This window comes from Coturnix japonica, chromosome 21 (genome assembly GCF_054131305.1).
Source record: "Coturnix japonica strain WE chromosome 21, WE-NBRP24, whole genome shotgun sequence".
NCBI classification, from domain to species: domain Eukaryota; kingdom Metazoa; phylum Chordata; class Aves; order Galliformes; family Phasianidae; genus Coturnix; species Coturnix japonica.
In genome coordinates, this window is record NC_140683.1 from 4,079,261 (window position 1) to 4,095,014 (window position 15,754).

Consider the following 15,754-nt stretch of genomic DNA (forward strand, 5'->3'; position numbering starts at 1 on the left):
TGGGGATGAACTACGGGACTAAATCCAAACTAATTTCAGCTGGTTTCTGGACATAAGAAGAAATTCAGACAGAAGGAGCAAACAGGCTGACAGCACTCAATTTTAATTTTCCAAATGCAATTCTGCCACTCACCATTTGGACAGTAATTCTCCCCACGTCTCCAGAATTTTTTCAGCACACTCTTTGGAAACGTCTCCAGAACCACTCAAGAGAGGTTCATCATTGTCTGCCAACAGAATAGAGGGGATGCGATGAGATCAATAGACATTACCTTACCACAGCACACAAATATTGCTTTACTAACTGCATTAGTGTGTGGCAAGAGGAATTCCTCATTTGTGGATGCACTGTTTGTGTGCTCAACACAGAGAAGCCAGAAGCAGCCTCTTCTCAGAGCTGCACAGGGATGTGATAAGATGCAGAAGACAGGCTGCAACATGTGAAATTCTGGCTACCAGTATGGAAAAAAGAATTTCCATGAAAATGGCCTAGCGCTGACACAAAGAGCCAGAGAGGCTCTGTACTGCATCACTGGATAATGTGAGAAACAACACAACAAGCTCTGGTCAACCTATCTAGCTGGATTCCCACCGAGGCAAGACTAGAGACCTTTCCCATAAGTAATTAAATCCCGAACTTTTGGAAAATCATTAAAAATCTCAAAGAGCACAAATCTCCCTATCTAAAAAGCTAAAATACTATACGAGTTGAAAAGACAATAAAAGCCATGTGATTCTACTGACCAGCAGCAAGCTTGCCACATTGTTAACATCCATGGAAGTCCACAATGTACTTTACTTTAACTGCTTTGTACTTCCACTTTGAAACTCAGTACTTTCTGATACTATCTCTGACTTAAACTAAACAGCTTTCTGAATCAAACTTCCAGCTGAGGGGGGAACTGAGCAGGGAGTGCTTAGCTGAGCATAATCACATAACTTGTTTTGAAACCAGTACTAAACTTAGGTTCTGTCAGATATCTTTAAAGGCTCACAACAGGCATCACATACAAAAATGCACTTCATTGATAGAGCAGTCAGGATTGTTTTTGCATTATTGATGAAACAGCACAGATCTGATTAAAAACACTATCTTAGTTGATACTTGAAATTGTCAGCAACGCAAGAGTTTACATCTACTGTAAACAACAACAAAACCACACACATACACATATGTTTGTATGTATGAATGTATGTACCCAGATAGCAAAGGCTTGAAGAATTTTTTATAACATTTTGCTAAGGAATTAAATTTGAAACTAATTTGGTTTTTCTTGGCTTTTTAAATAAGAAGAAATAAGGCACAGAAGTGAAACAATTCACTCAAGGTCACATTAAGTGCCAGCAGAAAAAGCAGAAACTCGAGTCATCCATATTCAGCCCAGAGCTGTAAGGCCAGATGCTTACATACTCAGAACTAGTCCGTACTCCGTATTTTAGCTCAAGAGATTTTTTTCTTTTTTTAAAAAATGAGAGAGATATTGAAAATGCATTAAGGTTCAGACTAGACAAGTCCTGGTATAGTTTTATGTATTACAGATGTCTGTACTTTCCTCTTCACTAAAACACACTGCTTGCTTACATATTCAAATACCAGCTTCTCATTTGCACTCTCAAATCTTTTCACAGCTGCTCAGGAAGGGGCAGAAGCTACATGATAATCCCAAATTTTTAGCAGCCTCTTTTCACATTGTTCCAAATATATCACACTGAAGATTTTGTGAGGCCTAGGCTGAGCAAAGCAGAGACAAACCACAGAAGTGTCAGACAAGGGAGAGGCTGATGCAGGAATGCAGGGGTACTGGTTACTGAACACTTACAGCATTAAAGCAAGACTCAGAACGAAAGAAACAATAAAAACCCCTGAGTTTTAGGGCCAAATTCTGATTGGAAAGAATTCAACGTGTTTCATAACTAAGATTTATCAACTACTGGGTTTTTTTGGTTGGTTGGTTGGGTTGGGTTTTTTTTGTTTTCATTTGCTGAAGAATTTAAAGCACACAATCTCTATCTTACCTTCCTCTTCATCATCCTCTGGAGGGGAAGGAATCATTGAGCCCTGTGACCCTGACTGGGGCAGGCGAAGAGAGGGGCTCGCTGTGGTTTTTCTTCTCTCCCTCTCCGATTCGCTTTCTAGACACACAACTTCATACAATGTGTCTGAGTTATTCTTTCTGTCTTTTTGCTTTATCTAAAAAATAACATCAACAAAAAACAACCTTTACCACCAAAAGCTACACAGATCTCCAGGTTACTTCGTAACACTTCTACTTCTTTCCAGAATAGAACTGTAGACAAAGAAATGTTTTTACTCGCATTCTGCAGCGAATGCCCTTCAATCCCTTCAGAACACTGCACGCATCACACAGCCTGCAAATGTCTCATCAATCCCAACGCCACCCGTCTCATACCTTCCAAACAAAGTCTAATTTCTCTAATTTTCTGGAAATACCGGTGAGAGCGAAAGGAAAATTATAATTTGATGTCAGATGTCTTTAGCCATGTTTCCAAGTCAGAAATCTGCGCCTTCACATCTTCCTTTGCTTTAAAAAGAGATCTTCCCCTTGTGAAATGTTTCCCAGACTTCAGTGCAGTCCAAGAATTTTGATATTTTTTTTTTTTGTCATAAAGTAATAAAAATAGACAACAGAAAAGGAAGGATGAAGAAAAGAAATAAAATGTATAATCATACTCTACATCAAGCTCACAGTTCTCAATTTTATTCTTCGGAGTATTTAAAATGAGAAGAAATGAATCAAAACTAAAAATTACTAAATCACTAAATGTAATCTGAGAAAATAAAATGTCTCTGCTTTCACCATTTCCGAATAAAGAAACACTGCCAAAGTAAGATAAGCCAACTCTACACAGCTGTATTTTTAATAGGCTAATCATGGCTCCATAGAAACAGGTTTCCCTTCCAGGCTTATCAGGCAGTACATTCTATATTTGTTGCTTCCACTATGAATTCTGATAATCTTCCATTAGTAAACACTGGAAGTTGGACAGTCTGACAGAGCTTTGGAAAGAAAAGAATTAGCTGAGATAAGTTACAATGCCTGTGAATTCAGTAGGACAAAAGATACAGAATTAGCTCGGTAAGATAAACTTCCTTTAAACCACCAAGAGGAGAAGGTGCCTCTTAAAGGTAGTAAAATATTTATAGCTCAGCAGTTTTAACAGCTCAACATCTCCATGCTCCACCTCAAAAAGTAAAATAGACTGATCTCAACCAATTTCTGAAGGAAATTTCCAAGGACAGTTATCACAGTATCACAGTCTCATGCAGGTTCGAAGGGCCCTTAGAGATCACTCATATTCCAAGTAAAAGATAGGACAGACACAATGAAGAATCCTTAGCAAATCTCATCTTTGTTACTACCAAGAAATACTGTCATTATACTTCAGTGTTTTAAAAGAAGTGAATAAGGAATAAAAACCACCACAAAAAAGCATCCTACTTCATTAAAATCTTCTTTTATAAATAATACTTGTCAAGAAATCAGAAGAACCATAACCTTGCTTTTTTGAACCACAACCATAACTATGAAACCTTGAAAGATCACATACAGTCACAGTGATGTTTGCTTCTGTATCTTTCCATATCTTTAACCAGGACAGCTCAAAGCAGTAATTTCTAAAGCAGGAGAATGGCAGCTACTTCAAGCACATCATCTCTATAGTAACCCAGACCTTCAACTTTCCAGCCTTATATTGAGACTACATTATTGCCTCATATTGTCATTATGAGTATTCTGGAAAGAAATAATTCTTTCCTTTTAAGAAGATATGGTAAAAAAGTAAGTTGGAAGAAACAGTAAAGTTTATAACAAGTTGTAGGGATTTATTTGTGATTGCTTGTTTTTTTTTTTCCTCCTAGAGAAACCAAGGGTATGTGTGAAATCTCTACTTTAACCGACGGGAAACAACTGCAGTGAAATTCTGAATGGCTGACAGGCACAAGTAACTGCAATTTTCTTTACCCTCAGCACACTTGTATTTAATGTATTGTATTGTATTTAATTTATTGTAATAATTGTATTTAATCAATGGGTATGGTCAACCATATCACAATTACCTTTGAAAAACAACCCTGCTAAATCACAAATTACCTGTAGGTCAAAAAAGAAAAAAAGAAAGAAAAAAAATTGTTACCTGTTTTAATTTCAGGAAAAAATTTTCAGTAGAGCTACGTTTGCTGAAGGGCCAGAACAATCTCTCATTAGGTGAGCAAACTCTGACTTTAGTCTCCAGAATGAATCGAACAGGTTCCTGAACCTCAGTTATCACCAGGTCCACAGCAGTAGTCATGAACAGTACTTTATCTAGAGAAATCCCAAAGCAACAGTAAGAGAAATACTCCACAGTGCAGATCTATCGCCTACTTAAATAACATTTTATTCCTTTTTAGAAGTAAGTTACAAAAAACCCAAGTCTTACCTCACTAAACAGTTATTAAGACCCCCTCAGCTGTGTGAATTCAGAAAACAGACTACATCTATGATTCTCCAAAAGGAGTCAACTGCAGCAGCAGACTGTACCCAGCACCTGACATATAGGACTTTGCTGAGTCAATTCTCATGGAGTTTCCCAACCTTTGAAGTTAACTACAACACATTGCAAAGATGAGCAGTTAGCTGGCATCTTAACAAAGGTAAAGACAGATCTGTTTCAGAACCCCAGAGAGCAATGCAGCATCAGTTACTTCCAGATCACTGTTGGAGTATTTCACTATTATTATCACAGGTACAAAATCCTTTTTGTATTAAAAACTTGGAAGCAGAAAAATCTGAACTGATCACCAAAATGAAGCGAAGAGGAAGCCTGCAGTAGTCCATCAAGTGCAATTCTCAATGGGATTATTAAACTCTAACAGAGCACAAGGATGCTGTATTCAGTCCCCACACCTATATATACAGCCTCTCATCAAGACACAATTATTCTTTAGGAGCAATACCTTGTAACTTAGGACTTTTCTTCTATACTTTTTTTGTTTCTGAGATTATATCCCATATTATGAAGAAAGCCTTTGTGCAAGATGCATCTTAAAGAAAGGAGGACTGATCCAATGCTCTCTGTATAAATTATCTAACTTGACTAGGGATAAATTCTAGCCAGGTTCATACCTTTTGGTGTTTCTTCATTTACAAATTGGAAGTGCGGAGATTTCTGATTCCAGCTGCCAGTGATCACGTATGATTTCCCATCAGAACTTTTACCCATTGACTCCTGGAAACAAGGAAGCTTATGAATCTTTATTTAAATTAAAGCAACTTCTACACTGCAAGAGCTTCAGCTACATAAAACAGTTCCAGTAGAGATGCGAAAAGGGCACGTGAAGTTCATTTTGCACGATCCTGTAACAAAGATCATCTTCTGAAAATAAAAACAGAAGTAACAATTCAACCCAATTTTCCAGGGCAATACTCAAGAGCATGAGGTACAACATCAACACACAACAAGCGTGCCTAAGCATCTAAATCTTTTGTCTACCCTGAGATCTTAAGCAATCATAGCACAAGTTATTAGATTTTGTTAATAAAAGACCCTTACCAAATCCAAAAGGTGCATGTCACCACTCCGAACATCCTTCCCACGGCTAAGGAGGAGGCCAAAACACCTGGAAAGTCAGGTAAAAGAAATTAATCTGCAAAAATTACTACTTATAAACAAATCGTAAGCATTCTTTGTCTAAATATTCCATCACACACCACAAGCAACCCACTAATGCAGTTAACAAATGTCACCAATTCTTGATATTTGAGCACAGCATCAAGCACATCAACCAAAACAACGTCAAGCAAAATTTCACAAGAATATTTACGTTGTGATTTTATCCTGCCTACAGCCGCCTATACAGTTCAATTGACTTTGTTTGCAAAGATAACTGCATGTCAAACAATCTCCCAACAAGGGCTCCCTATTCTGCAGGTAGGACAACACTGCCTCTCCTCTCTTTTTGTTTCTTCTTGTTTTGTTTGAGACATGTTTGTATAGGATTCCACCTTTGATACTGACAAGAATCAGGAAATTCCACAAAGTACAAGGATCTGTCCACTATGGTTTTATTTTGCACAAATGCCACCCACTGAGGAATATTCCACTTCATCCTCTGGTAGACCATACTTCCTGAAGTTCCTGCTTTTTGTCAGACTGCAGAGTCTAGCAGAAGCTGCATCTTTCTTCTGTATTACAAAAAATACTAAACTCTGTCAGCTATCAAAAACTGCCTTTTTATTTCCATGAATTGAAAGATTTGATATCCGAATGCTCCTCTTCCCTACAAAGGTGCTTCATATTCTAGAATTCCAGACCACAGCAGATTCAAAGCATATGTACAAGAAATATTCTCAGATGCAACCAAGATGAAAGGGATGTTTTTGAAGATGTTAGAGGAGAGGTATGACCACCGGCTAAACGAGTAGATCTGTGCAAGATTTCACTGTGCCCGCATTGTGCCCCCTATCACAAACAGGCTGAACAAACCAGCCAGATCTTCCACACAGCTCCACACAACTCAGAGGTGCGGAATTATGTTACATAAACAGAGTATTCATAAAACGATTATTAAATTTCTGCCTCAGAAGAAATAGCACACAACATTAAATAAAGATATATATTTTTTAATTTATTTCATTACCTCTCAATAGCAAGCTCCTTATTAGTTGTCTGTTGGACATAAATCACTATCTTCTTATCAATTCCTTGGCGGAGCTTAAAGCACTGCCTGTCCTTGTCTTTGGGAACTGCACTGTTATTTACCAGAAAGGGAAAAAAAATATTCAGAACATTATTTATCCGTATTCTTTGAATATATCAAAACCAGTATCAGACATTTAGTGAAGCCAGCTTCTTATACTAAAGAATTCAAGATCTTTCTTCTGTGCACACTATCATCAGTAACATGAAAGAAATGGCAACATAATTAAGAGAGAATACTTTATCACATTAGGTGAAAATCAAGTACACTTAGTTCTCAGAAGAAAAATTGTGGTGTTTATACTGTATGGCTAATTCTTGTGAGATTTCCAGCAGCATTTTAAGAAAGTTTCTGAATACGGATTCCTCATATTACTTAATAGACAGCAATTGCATGTCATTACTTATACAAAGCAGTATATCACTTTCTTCTTCCACAAGCGAGGCAAACACTGTTGTTTTTTTTTAGAAATCTAAGAGTTATTTTAATTTCCACTATAACTATACCAAGTATAGCTCTGAACTTGAAGAGATCATACAAGAATTAGTGTCAAACCTCTAAAGCCAGCTAACTGAATTAAAACCTGTACAGTACAATCAACGTAGTTAGGATTCTACTACGCTGGGATGGTTTTGCACTACCTGCACCATGGTGGCTACGCCAACATTGGTACCACGCCAGCAGGACTGAACATCACCGAGTGTACCGCCATGTGCAGCAGCTACATATCCTGGCAATTGCTGCTGCAGCATCTGAGCCCAAGAACCATCTGTATCTTTCATGCTCGGGCTCTGAGCTAATCGTTTTTCAGCTGCTAACACTTGAGCAGTGCTTTGGACTGTCTATAATGGAAGGTGCTGAATAAATATTGGATTATTAGATGTGATTTATTTATTTATTTAATAAATAAAGCTCGAGCTATATGCAAATTCAAGAAGAGAAATGCTGCTGAAGCTGTGGCTAGGAGCCAAGTCAGAATATTTGGCTCAAGAAGTCAGAACATTTGGCAGACATGCTGTACTGAAATAAAGACACTTCGGCAATTACAGGAGACTATAAATGGCTGCATTAAACATCAAAGGGCACTGTGTATAGGCTGAGCAGAACAAAAAACCCAACTTCTAGCAGACCCATTCCCTTGCTTTCCAGTAAGAGAAACAGACACTGTATGCACAAGAATGAAGGACCTATACCTGAAATAACCTTTCCCATCATCTTCTTTGATTTCCAGTGACACAGAAAAGGTGAAAATATCACTGTCTGGAGTCTGTGGGGTGGCAATGGCTGAGAGCGGAGTTTGTTTGGCAGAACGACGAAAGGCAGTGGCAAAGCTGTACAGTATTCGGCTCACCTGCATTTACACAGCAACAAAGAAAGTTTAGAAACACAGAAGTGAAAAGAATTGGAATCTGAAAAACGATCTGAATTTTCACTTACTAACACAATGAGAAATAACTGTCTAAAAGTACTTGCAGCTGCTGTAGGTCTAATCAACTCTTCCTACACTTCTTAGAAGGAAAGAACATTAAAAGTGCATTCTCATTTCATAACTGAGGTATGAAAAGTAATGAACTATATTACTTCTAAAGTGCCTGATATAATTCTGCTCTATCTTGGAAATAACTTCTGTGTTTACATAATTATTTGACAAAAAGATTCAACTTACAGCCTCTTGGATCTCACATCGAAAGACATGAATCCTGAAGAGTTCTGCATTGTAGTGGCTTTCAGTGAAAGCAAAGCAGTCACATTCAGGGGTCCCATCATGCCCTCGTACACAGAAAAGGATTTTATAGATGGGATAGTTTGCTATTTCTGTGTTCGTCTGAGGATCTAAAAGTCTGTAAAAAGAGACAGGAAAAAAAAACAACTGCAGTTTTAGAATTATTATTTCAGCCAGCTATCAACTTACAAGCTTCAACAATTTAACAATACCAAAACTAACTAATATACAGAAGTGGATGGCCTCATCCCTACTAAGCTTGTCTACCAGCAGCCATCCAGCCCTACAAACCAAATATTTTTCAGGTTATTTCCAAAATGTTTAATCAATAACCACTCCCATCACGGCTTCTGTGGCACCCTGGGTCACCACTGTATTTCATCCTAACTCTTGGGCATAAAGTATCACATTGGTAAAAAAAAATCTGAAGCCCCAATTTTAGCAGATATCTTTTAAAATCCACGTTTTCCACTAAATGAAATCCTAAGTTGCTCAATACTTCTCCCAAATAAAACAGTAACTTACTTCCTTTGCTGGACAATAATAATAATTTCAAACGGACAAAGCCAGAGTGCAATTGAATGAGCTTCATACCTCACTGTTCCTTCAGAGACATTAGGCACTGACAGAGTCACATCTAGAGAAATCTGGCACTGGCTTCGTAGGATGCACATCATTCTGAGGGCTTCCACTTCACTCCGGGGAGCATTCACAGAGGCACAGCCTAAGTAGGTGAGCTTGCTAAACACCACACTGTCCTCATCAGTCACAGGTGTAAAAGGGCTCAAGTCCCCACAGTCTAGGGTAAGACATAAAGTTGAACATAAGAAGAAAGACAAGGAATAAATAAGTATTAAGAGACTGACCAACTGCATGTAAAAAGTAACTAAGAAACACATTACAGAAAGACAGGTCAGAACAAAACAGTTCAGAAAAAACCCTGCCTGCAAGCAAGTTACTGACAGCAGAGAACATCTTTACAGTCTCTACCATCAGTTCACTCAGAGAGCTTTGTGATATGAGTGTGCCAATTATCCCTATAGTATTAAGATGTACAGACAAGCTAAACAGATTAATTTTTTACACAGCCAGGCAAATAACCCTAATATTTCTGCACGGGGTGAGTATAGAAAGTGTTTTCAGAGGAGAAAATGGTTTAGCATATAGTAATTCTTGAATCACTCAGCCCGTATTAGGTGATTTTAATGAGAAAGAGGGACAGTTGGACACACCTGTACCTAAAACTCTCTTGTCTTTCCCCAGATAAAGCTATTTCAGAAGACACCACCAAGTATTCCCCAAGTTTTTTCTAACCTCCCTGGGATGGTTTCACTGGCAAACTCATTTCTGGTTTCTGGAGTCCAGCCACCGACACTGGATTAATGGTAGAAGATGCTGAAGCTTCAAGGACAACAGGTTCTTCCCCATCACCGTCAGTCCTAACTTCATATCCATGGTCTCGGTCACATGACTGATCTTCCATGGGTGGATCCATCAGCACATCTTCAAGTTCCCTCTGCAGCTGCTGTTCGCTTCCATTCCCAACAATCTAAGAGCCACAAACAGAGTTGGACACAAGACCATTCAATTAAAAAAAAAAGAAAAACCACCAAAGCTCTACCTCTCAGACACAGGGTCATTCACCAGCTGCTTCACAAACAGCAGTTAACAAATATAACATGGTTATGGCCATAAACACAAATTGCAACATGCAAATGCTCACCAGATCAGATATTATCCACCCTGCATTAACAAATTAACAAATGGAGCTGAAAGTAGGAATTTCCTAGTACCAGGAAAAGTGATATTACTTTTAACTAGTCTATAGTCACCAGCTACAAAGGCTGGCTTATGGCAGAGGAAACTTAGACAACTACCCAGTACAGTGGCCTATCTCAATTCTCAAAATGGTACCAGGAAGACCAAATATAATTAAATATGCTGAGTGGTTCATGGGTGAGAGCTCAAGGTTTAACAGGAACAGAAGAATCTGGAATAAGATTATGACATTATGCTGAGGAGAAGCCATGTTTACTTCCTAACACTCATCTTCAGCCTGACCTTGTACTCTTTGAAGCCAACAGGAAAGCATGCAGCAGCCTAAGTGGTGTCAAATTTTCATCCCAGCGTTAATATTCTTTTTGATGATTCATCACAGAAGCAAATAAAAGAATCTTGCACAAGCATGTGGCCAAAGGCATAATCCCTTTAAGTATCAAGTTTATTATTCAGGTTTATGAAGACATTCCTCCAAACGATGATGATAGAAGAAGAAATGCCACGTTGTTTTACTGTATGCGATTTGTATGTTTTGCAACAAAATCTGACAGATCAATGAAAACATCCTAGCTGTCCCATTAAAGCCTACCTATTTAAAATAATAAAGTAATTTCTGTTTTTACAGGAACTACATAATACAGAATTTAAAATTCTGGCACAAACCAGCATCTATCTCATGGTCAGGGTTACAAACCAAGCAACTCCAAACACCGACCTACTGTGTTTGGTACAACAATCTGTAATAATAAACTACACCTATATACTACCCTATAAAACATGATCTTGGAAATTATAGTTCCTAAAAACAGCAGGAACAAGTAAAGTACAAGCTCAAGCTGCTTACAGTGCAACAGGAAACAGGCACAAAAGGAAGAAAAAGACAAGGGAGATTTACATAGGATGTCATGTTGTGTATGAGCAGAACACAGCTCTGAAGCATTGCATTGATCCAACTTATAAGTTTCACGTAAAGAAAAGCAAAGCCAATGCCTGCTCCCACGTATTTAATGAATTGAGGAAAGTCTAGACTTAACTATTATAATATAGCATAAAAACATACAGGTGAAGTTCATAGCATCAGCAAAGAGCAGCAGCCTGCAGAGTAGAATCTTCCTAGTAGACATTCCAAGAACTCAAGCTCAAAATCAGAATCCTCATTTTAAAGGTAATTTTAAAATGTCTCCAAGGCAGCCCCCCTTCTCAAGCCAGACAACCCACCACAAAAAGTCTGAAAGCAACATCAAATGCATTTTGGACTGCGGGATTTCTGTTATTCTCATAATCCAAAAAAATCAACAGCAACAAGCCAGTTATCCAAAAAATAAGGCCTAAAATATGAACAAAGGCCAGCTTCACCTCAGCCAGTCTTGCCAGCCTTATCAATTCACCATGCTGTTGGAACAGCAAACATGAGGTGTAAACTTGTTTGGAACTGCTGCAGTCCCCAAACCAATAAGAGGCAGCACAGAAGAGTGGAGCAGAGCTAATGGCAGCAATGAATAAGCAGTGTGGATCTAATACATACGTTCATGTAGGTCTGCTTTAGAGGGAGGACAGAAGCCATTAAGCCTGGTTGACAGTTTCTCTGTTTCTCACAATACTGTAAACTCATTTGACCTTAGCTTTTACATAGTACATAGTCTCCTTCACAGGTCCCTTCACAGTGCCACAAATCATTGATTAGAAGCTTTGGTTATAGCCCTCTCCTCACTGTCATGGACTCTGCTGTGCATTAGCTCAGTTCTATTACCCAGAACTCTAAGCAAAGGACTCGCAATGCAAGGCTCAGGTTTGATCTAGAAATTCAAAGCCTACTACATTCTGCAAACACAAGCCTAGATTCTAGCACCATCGTCAGATTGCATTTAGCAAAGGTAGCATCTTCAAACTGCTCTTCTAAAGAAACAGAGCACCAGAAAACATCTTCTGCTCAAGCACAAACCTAAACTTAGTCTGTGTTTCTCTTGGTGGGCTCATCAAAGCAAATGGGTTTTGACATCTGCAATTCAACCTTGTTACATATATCAAAACAATTGCTTCTTCCTTAAAAAACCCTTCTTCCCCATTTGTTCCTATGAAAAGCCTAACTTCAGGTCTCATTTTGTAGATAGACTGTTTCCACACACTCTTTAACACTTAGATATCATTGCAGCAGTACTACAAACAGTCAGTTCTCTGACAACCTTGAAAACTCCATTTATCTCTTCACACAGATAAACAGTTCAATAATACAGTAAAATTGCCTACTGAAAGGCTACTTGAGGACTAATAAAAGGATAATGAACAAAGCTATATTCTGGAGTAGCATCTCTATATTCTTGTAAAAAAACCTAGAAGACTATTTCATACCATAAGGCCAGCTAAAGCAGAAGGAACGAGGTTACACAGTTATTTTCCTACTGACAGAACTTAAACTGAGCACTGACTGCTTATCTGAGGCATAACGTTTCCATTAATCATACAGGTTACAGCCAATAATGGAGCAGCACGTGCCCTCAAGCGCCAGGAAATGGAAAGGCTCAAGGTGAATCGGCTGGTTCAGGGATTGTGCTCAGTCCTGGCACCAAATTCAGAAAGAAGCTTATCTTTAAGACCTGCAAAACCCTGTGACATTTAGCACCAAGCCAGTGAACAGCACAACTACCCTGTACAATGGTTGATTATTGGGAAGCAGCAGTGCTAATGTTCTCCTTTCCCCAACAAGATGAGCACGCCTAGAACAAGTCTTTTATAAACTACTTTGGAAGTAAACATATACAGAAAAGCTGAGCAGGAAGTTTCAGGAGTCAGTATGAAACTGATTAAAGATCCTCTTCTCTGAAACACTTGCAATCCTTATGAAAATGACTTTATACACATGTCCCTTTAACACCTTGATTGTACTCAACAAGGTGCATCCTAACAAACCAGGAAAGTCACAGTAAGGCAGCCCTTAGACAGGCAATACAAATCTCGCTCTTGTGGAGCGAGAATTGTTGCAGGCTACGGCATTTTGCATGTCCAAACTTTATTTGTGAACAACAGCATGGAATGAAAAATCTGGTAGACCATGAATGTCCCCTGGGGTCTCAAAAGACAACCTGGAACTTTGTGAGGTAAATCACTTCCATTACCACATAGGCATTCTCAAGGTAAGGACCACTATGGATAGAAACTATACTGCATTCTGAAGTATTTACAGCTGCTGGTATATGCTGCACCTACAAAGGAGCACGAGGTTACAGTCTTGTGTCAGGTTGCAGCCGTTAAGCAAGTTTTACAGAACAACATGCTGATTATTGGAGACATTTCCAATATTTGCAGACTATCCATCTGTGAGGTAAAAATACAAATTCTTCAACTGCAATAAATTGTAAGTGAACATTTTTGCCAGATTAAAAAAAAAGACCTCGAGACTAAAGAAACAGAATTAACTTGAAGTCTTCTGTAAAAGAAAATAGCCACTATACTGGCCTGAACAGTGTGGGCCTCAAATCAATGCAAGAAAAACAAAGAAAGCAATTGGAAGTAAAAGACAAGCAAAGGCATCAAGAAATGTTCAACGAAGTCTCTGTTCCAACTGCTGATATGGAAAAGAGGAACACCCAGTCCACCAGATGGAAGCCAACTCATTATTAAAGACATAGATGCAACTGTAGTCTCTCGTAACAGCGGGATAGGTCTTTCCATATCCCAGCAAGAACACACTAACTTGAAACACTACAGGAAACATTCAGCCTTTAACACATTAAAAAGGCAGAATTCTGAGTGACCACCTTATTAGTGTCACTTTGCTAAAGACTTGTGAAATATATATTGGGATGAAAGATTTTCTTTAAGTAGCTGAAAAAAAAGAAGCGATGAAGGTCTCTTTCCATAAATATCCTTTTTAAAGTGAGAAGATGTCAATGCCCTTCCAATTCACAGAAGCCTACCCACGTAAGCCTGTATTCTCAGATTCATGTTAAGTTGTTAGTTATAACTACACTTACATTTCTTAAAGAGAACGTTTCACATTGGGGAAAACTTTAATGCATAACTGAATTTAAAAGTACATTCAAATTAGCTGTGTGATATTTCTTTCTACCTGAAAGCTGTGAGGAAATCAGAGTTTCAAGTTCTTAACACTGCTTCATACTGAAGAATTCATAAGGGAGTCAGTGAAGTGGGAAAGAAAACAACCCACAGGTAGTGATGGGTCTTACACAAAACCTAATTATCTCCTTGACATCGGCAAAGTAATGTAGAAACTACTGGCAAAATCAGTTCTTGAGTAAGTTCTCCTTTCTGTCAAGTTTTCCACAATAAAGAAGTCCCTCTTTAAGCTCTTCTATGGTTAGTTTGAATTAGAAGAATAGTGAACAAACTCAGGTTATTAATTCTTACCTTCAGTCCTGTTTTTTCATCATCACTACCATTATTTGTAGATGGTGTTTCATCCCCTTGCCTGGAAACCAAGACAAAATCTTCACTGTTAAGAGTGGATACCGAGTCTGAAGAGACACTGATTTTTCCAACAGAAGCCTTGTCATCCATGACTTAAAAAGGAAGTTCGACTCATGAATGAGATTAAATATTTTATAAACTCCTGAAAAACAAAAATCATAAAAATACTTATATAAACTTCATGCTAAAATGCTCAATTGTTTCTCTTCAGAAACCTGCTGACTAGTTAAAAAAAAGAAACATAACACATCTGACAGCATAACCAAGACACAACTCTTCTGACAGTGTACACTAATGGCCCTTTGACTTGCTAAGAAGCACACCACTATTAGATCACTGGCTTCCACAGCTCACAAATGGGAAGTAAACGCATCATTTTGCAGTATTTCATGATTGTATCACACACTGCTCTACATAAGGGACAAAATGGGCCCTTGGAGCATCTGCTACATGTGGTGACAAGGGACTCATTTTAAGGCCAGAACTATACAGCCCACTTCCTTTCTTCAGATATTCCATCTCCCTTCATCTATGCTCACACACACAAAAAACACAATTTCTGTAACTATCAGAGCACACTGCAGCCACATTCCCAGCTCTCAGTTAAGAGCTAGATCAAACCCTTGATATTTTGTACTAAAGATGCTCTAGAACCGTGGGACATTTAGTGCTCCGCAAGCCTAAGCTGAATCTTCTGTACTGTAAGGAACAATAAAAGAAAAGATTCCAAGAAGCAGGAAGAACAGCGTGGGCTGGATCAGTACTGAGAATCAGAGCCAAAAGAGGATTTTAAAAAGCTAGAACTGGCACAGAGAGATACTTGAAGAAAGGAACAAAAGGTGAAGTTCAGCTGCACACCTTGAACTCTGCAACACAGATTCTCAGAATCAATGGCTCGAAACAGACTGTTGCGATAAAAATGGCTGATCAAATTTCCCAGAAATCCAATCACACCCTTATCACAACAGCTTGGGTCTTTACATAATCCCAAGCACACCCAAACCCAAGCACCTTTTCTACCCAAGCTCTGCCTTCCGTTTGAAGGAGCACAGTCCCAACCCGGGAGCAGCAGAGCAGCCAAACGCTGTGAGTTGGTATGTCCAGCACAGCTCATCAAATTCCTCTCT

General features: G+C 38.6%; 1 protein-coding gene across 6 annotated transcripts in view; it reads right to left on the bottom strand.

Annotated features, from left to right (window-relative positions):
• The window catches only part of RABGAP1 (RAB GTPase activating protein 1), a 59,845-nt gene that overhangs the window by 39,088 nt on the left and 5,003 nt on the right, over positions 1–15,754 (bottom strand). For all 6 annotated transcript variants that reach the window (XR_014936217.1, XM_085521089.1, XM_015879205.3 and 3 more), the window contains exons 2-12: positions 14,568–14,769; positions 9,738–9,972; positions 9,018–9,222; positions 8,367–8,541; positions 7,894–8,051; positions 6,641–6,751; positions 5,554–5,620; positions 5,127–5,229; positions 4,156–4,325; positions 2,017–2,191; positions 134–227 (exon numbers count right to left, since the gene is read on the bottom strand). Coding sequence is in view for 5 of the 6 variants with exons in the window: in XM_085521089.1 (XP_085377215.1) it covers positions 134–227; positions 2,017–2,191; positions 4,156–4,325; positions 5,127–5,229; positions 5,554–5,620; positions 6,641–6,751; positions 7,894–8,051; positions 8,367–8,541; positions 9,018–9,222; positions 9,738–9,972; positions 14,568–14,717 (1,643 nt within the window). In the remaining variant the exon portion in view is untranslated. The remainder of the gene's footprint in view (positions 1–133; positions 228–2,016; positions 2,192–4,155; positions 4,326–5,126; positions 5,230–5,553; positions 5,621–6,640; positions 6,752–7,893; positions 8,052–8,366; positions 8,542–9,017; positions 9,223–9,737; positions 9,973–14,567; positions 14,770–15,754) is intronic.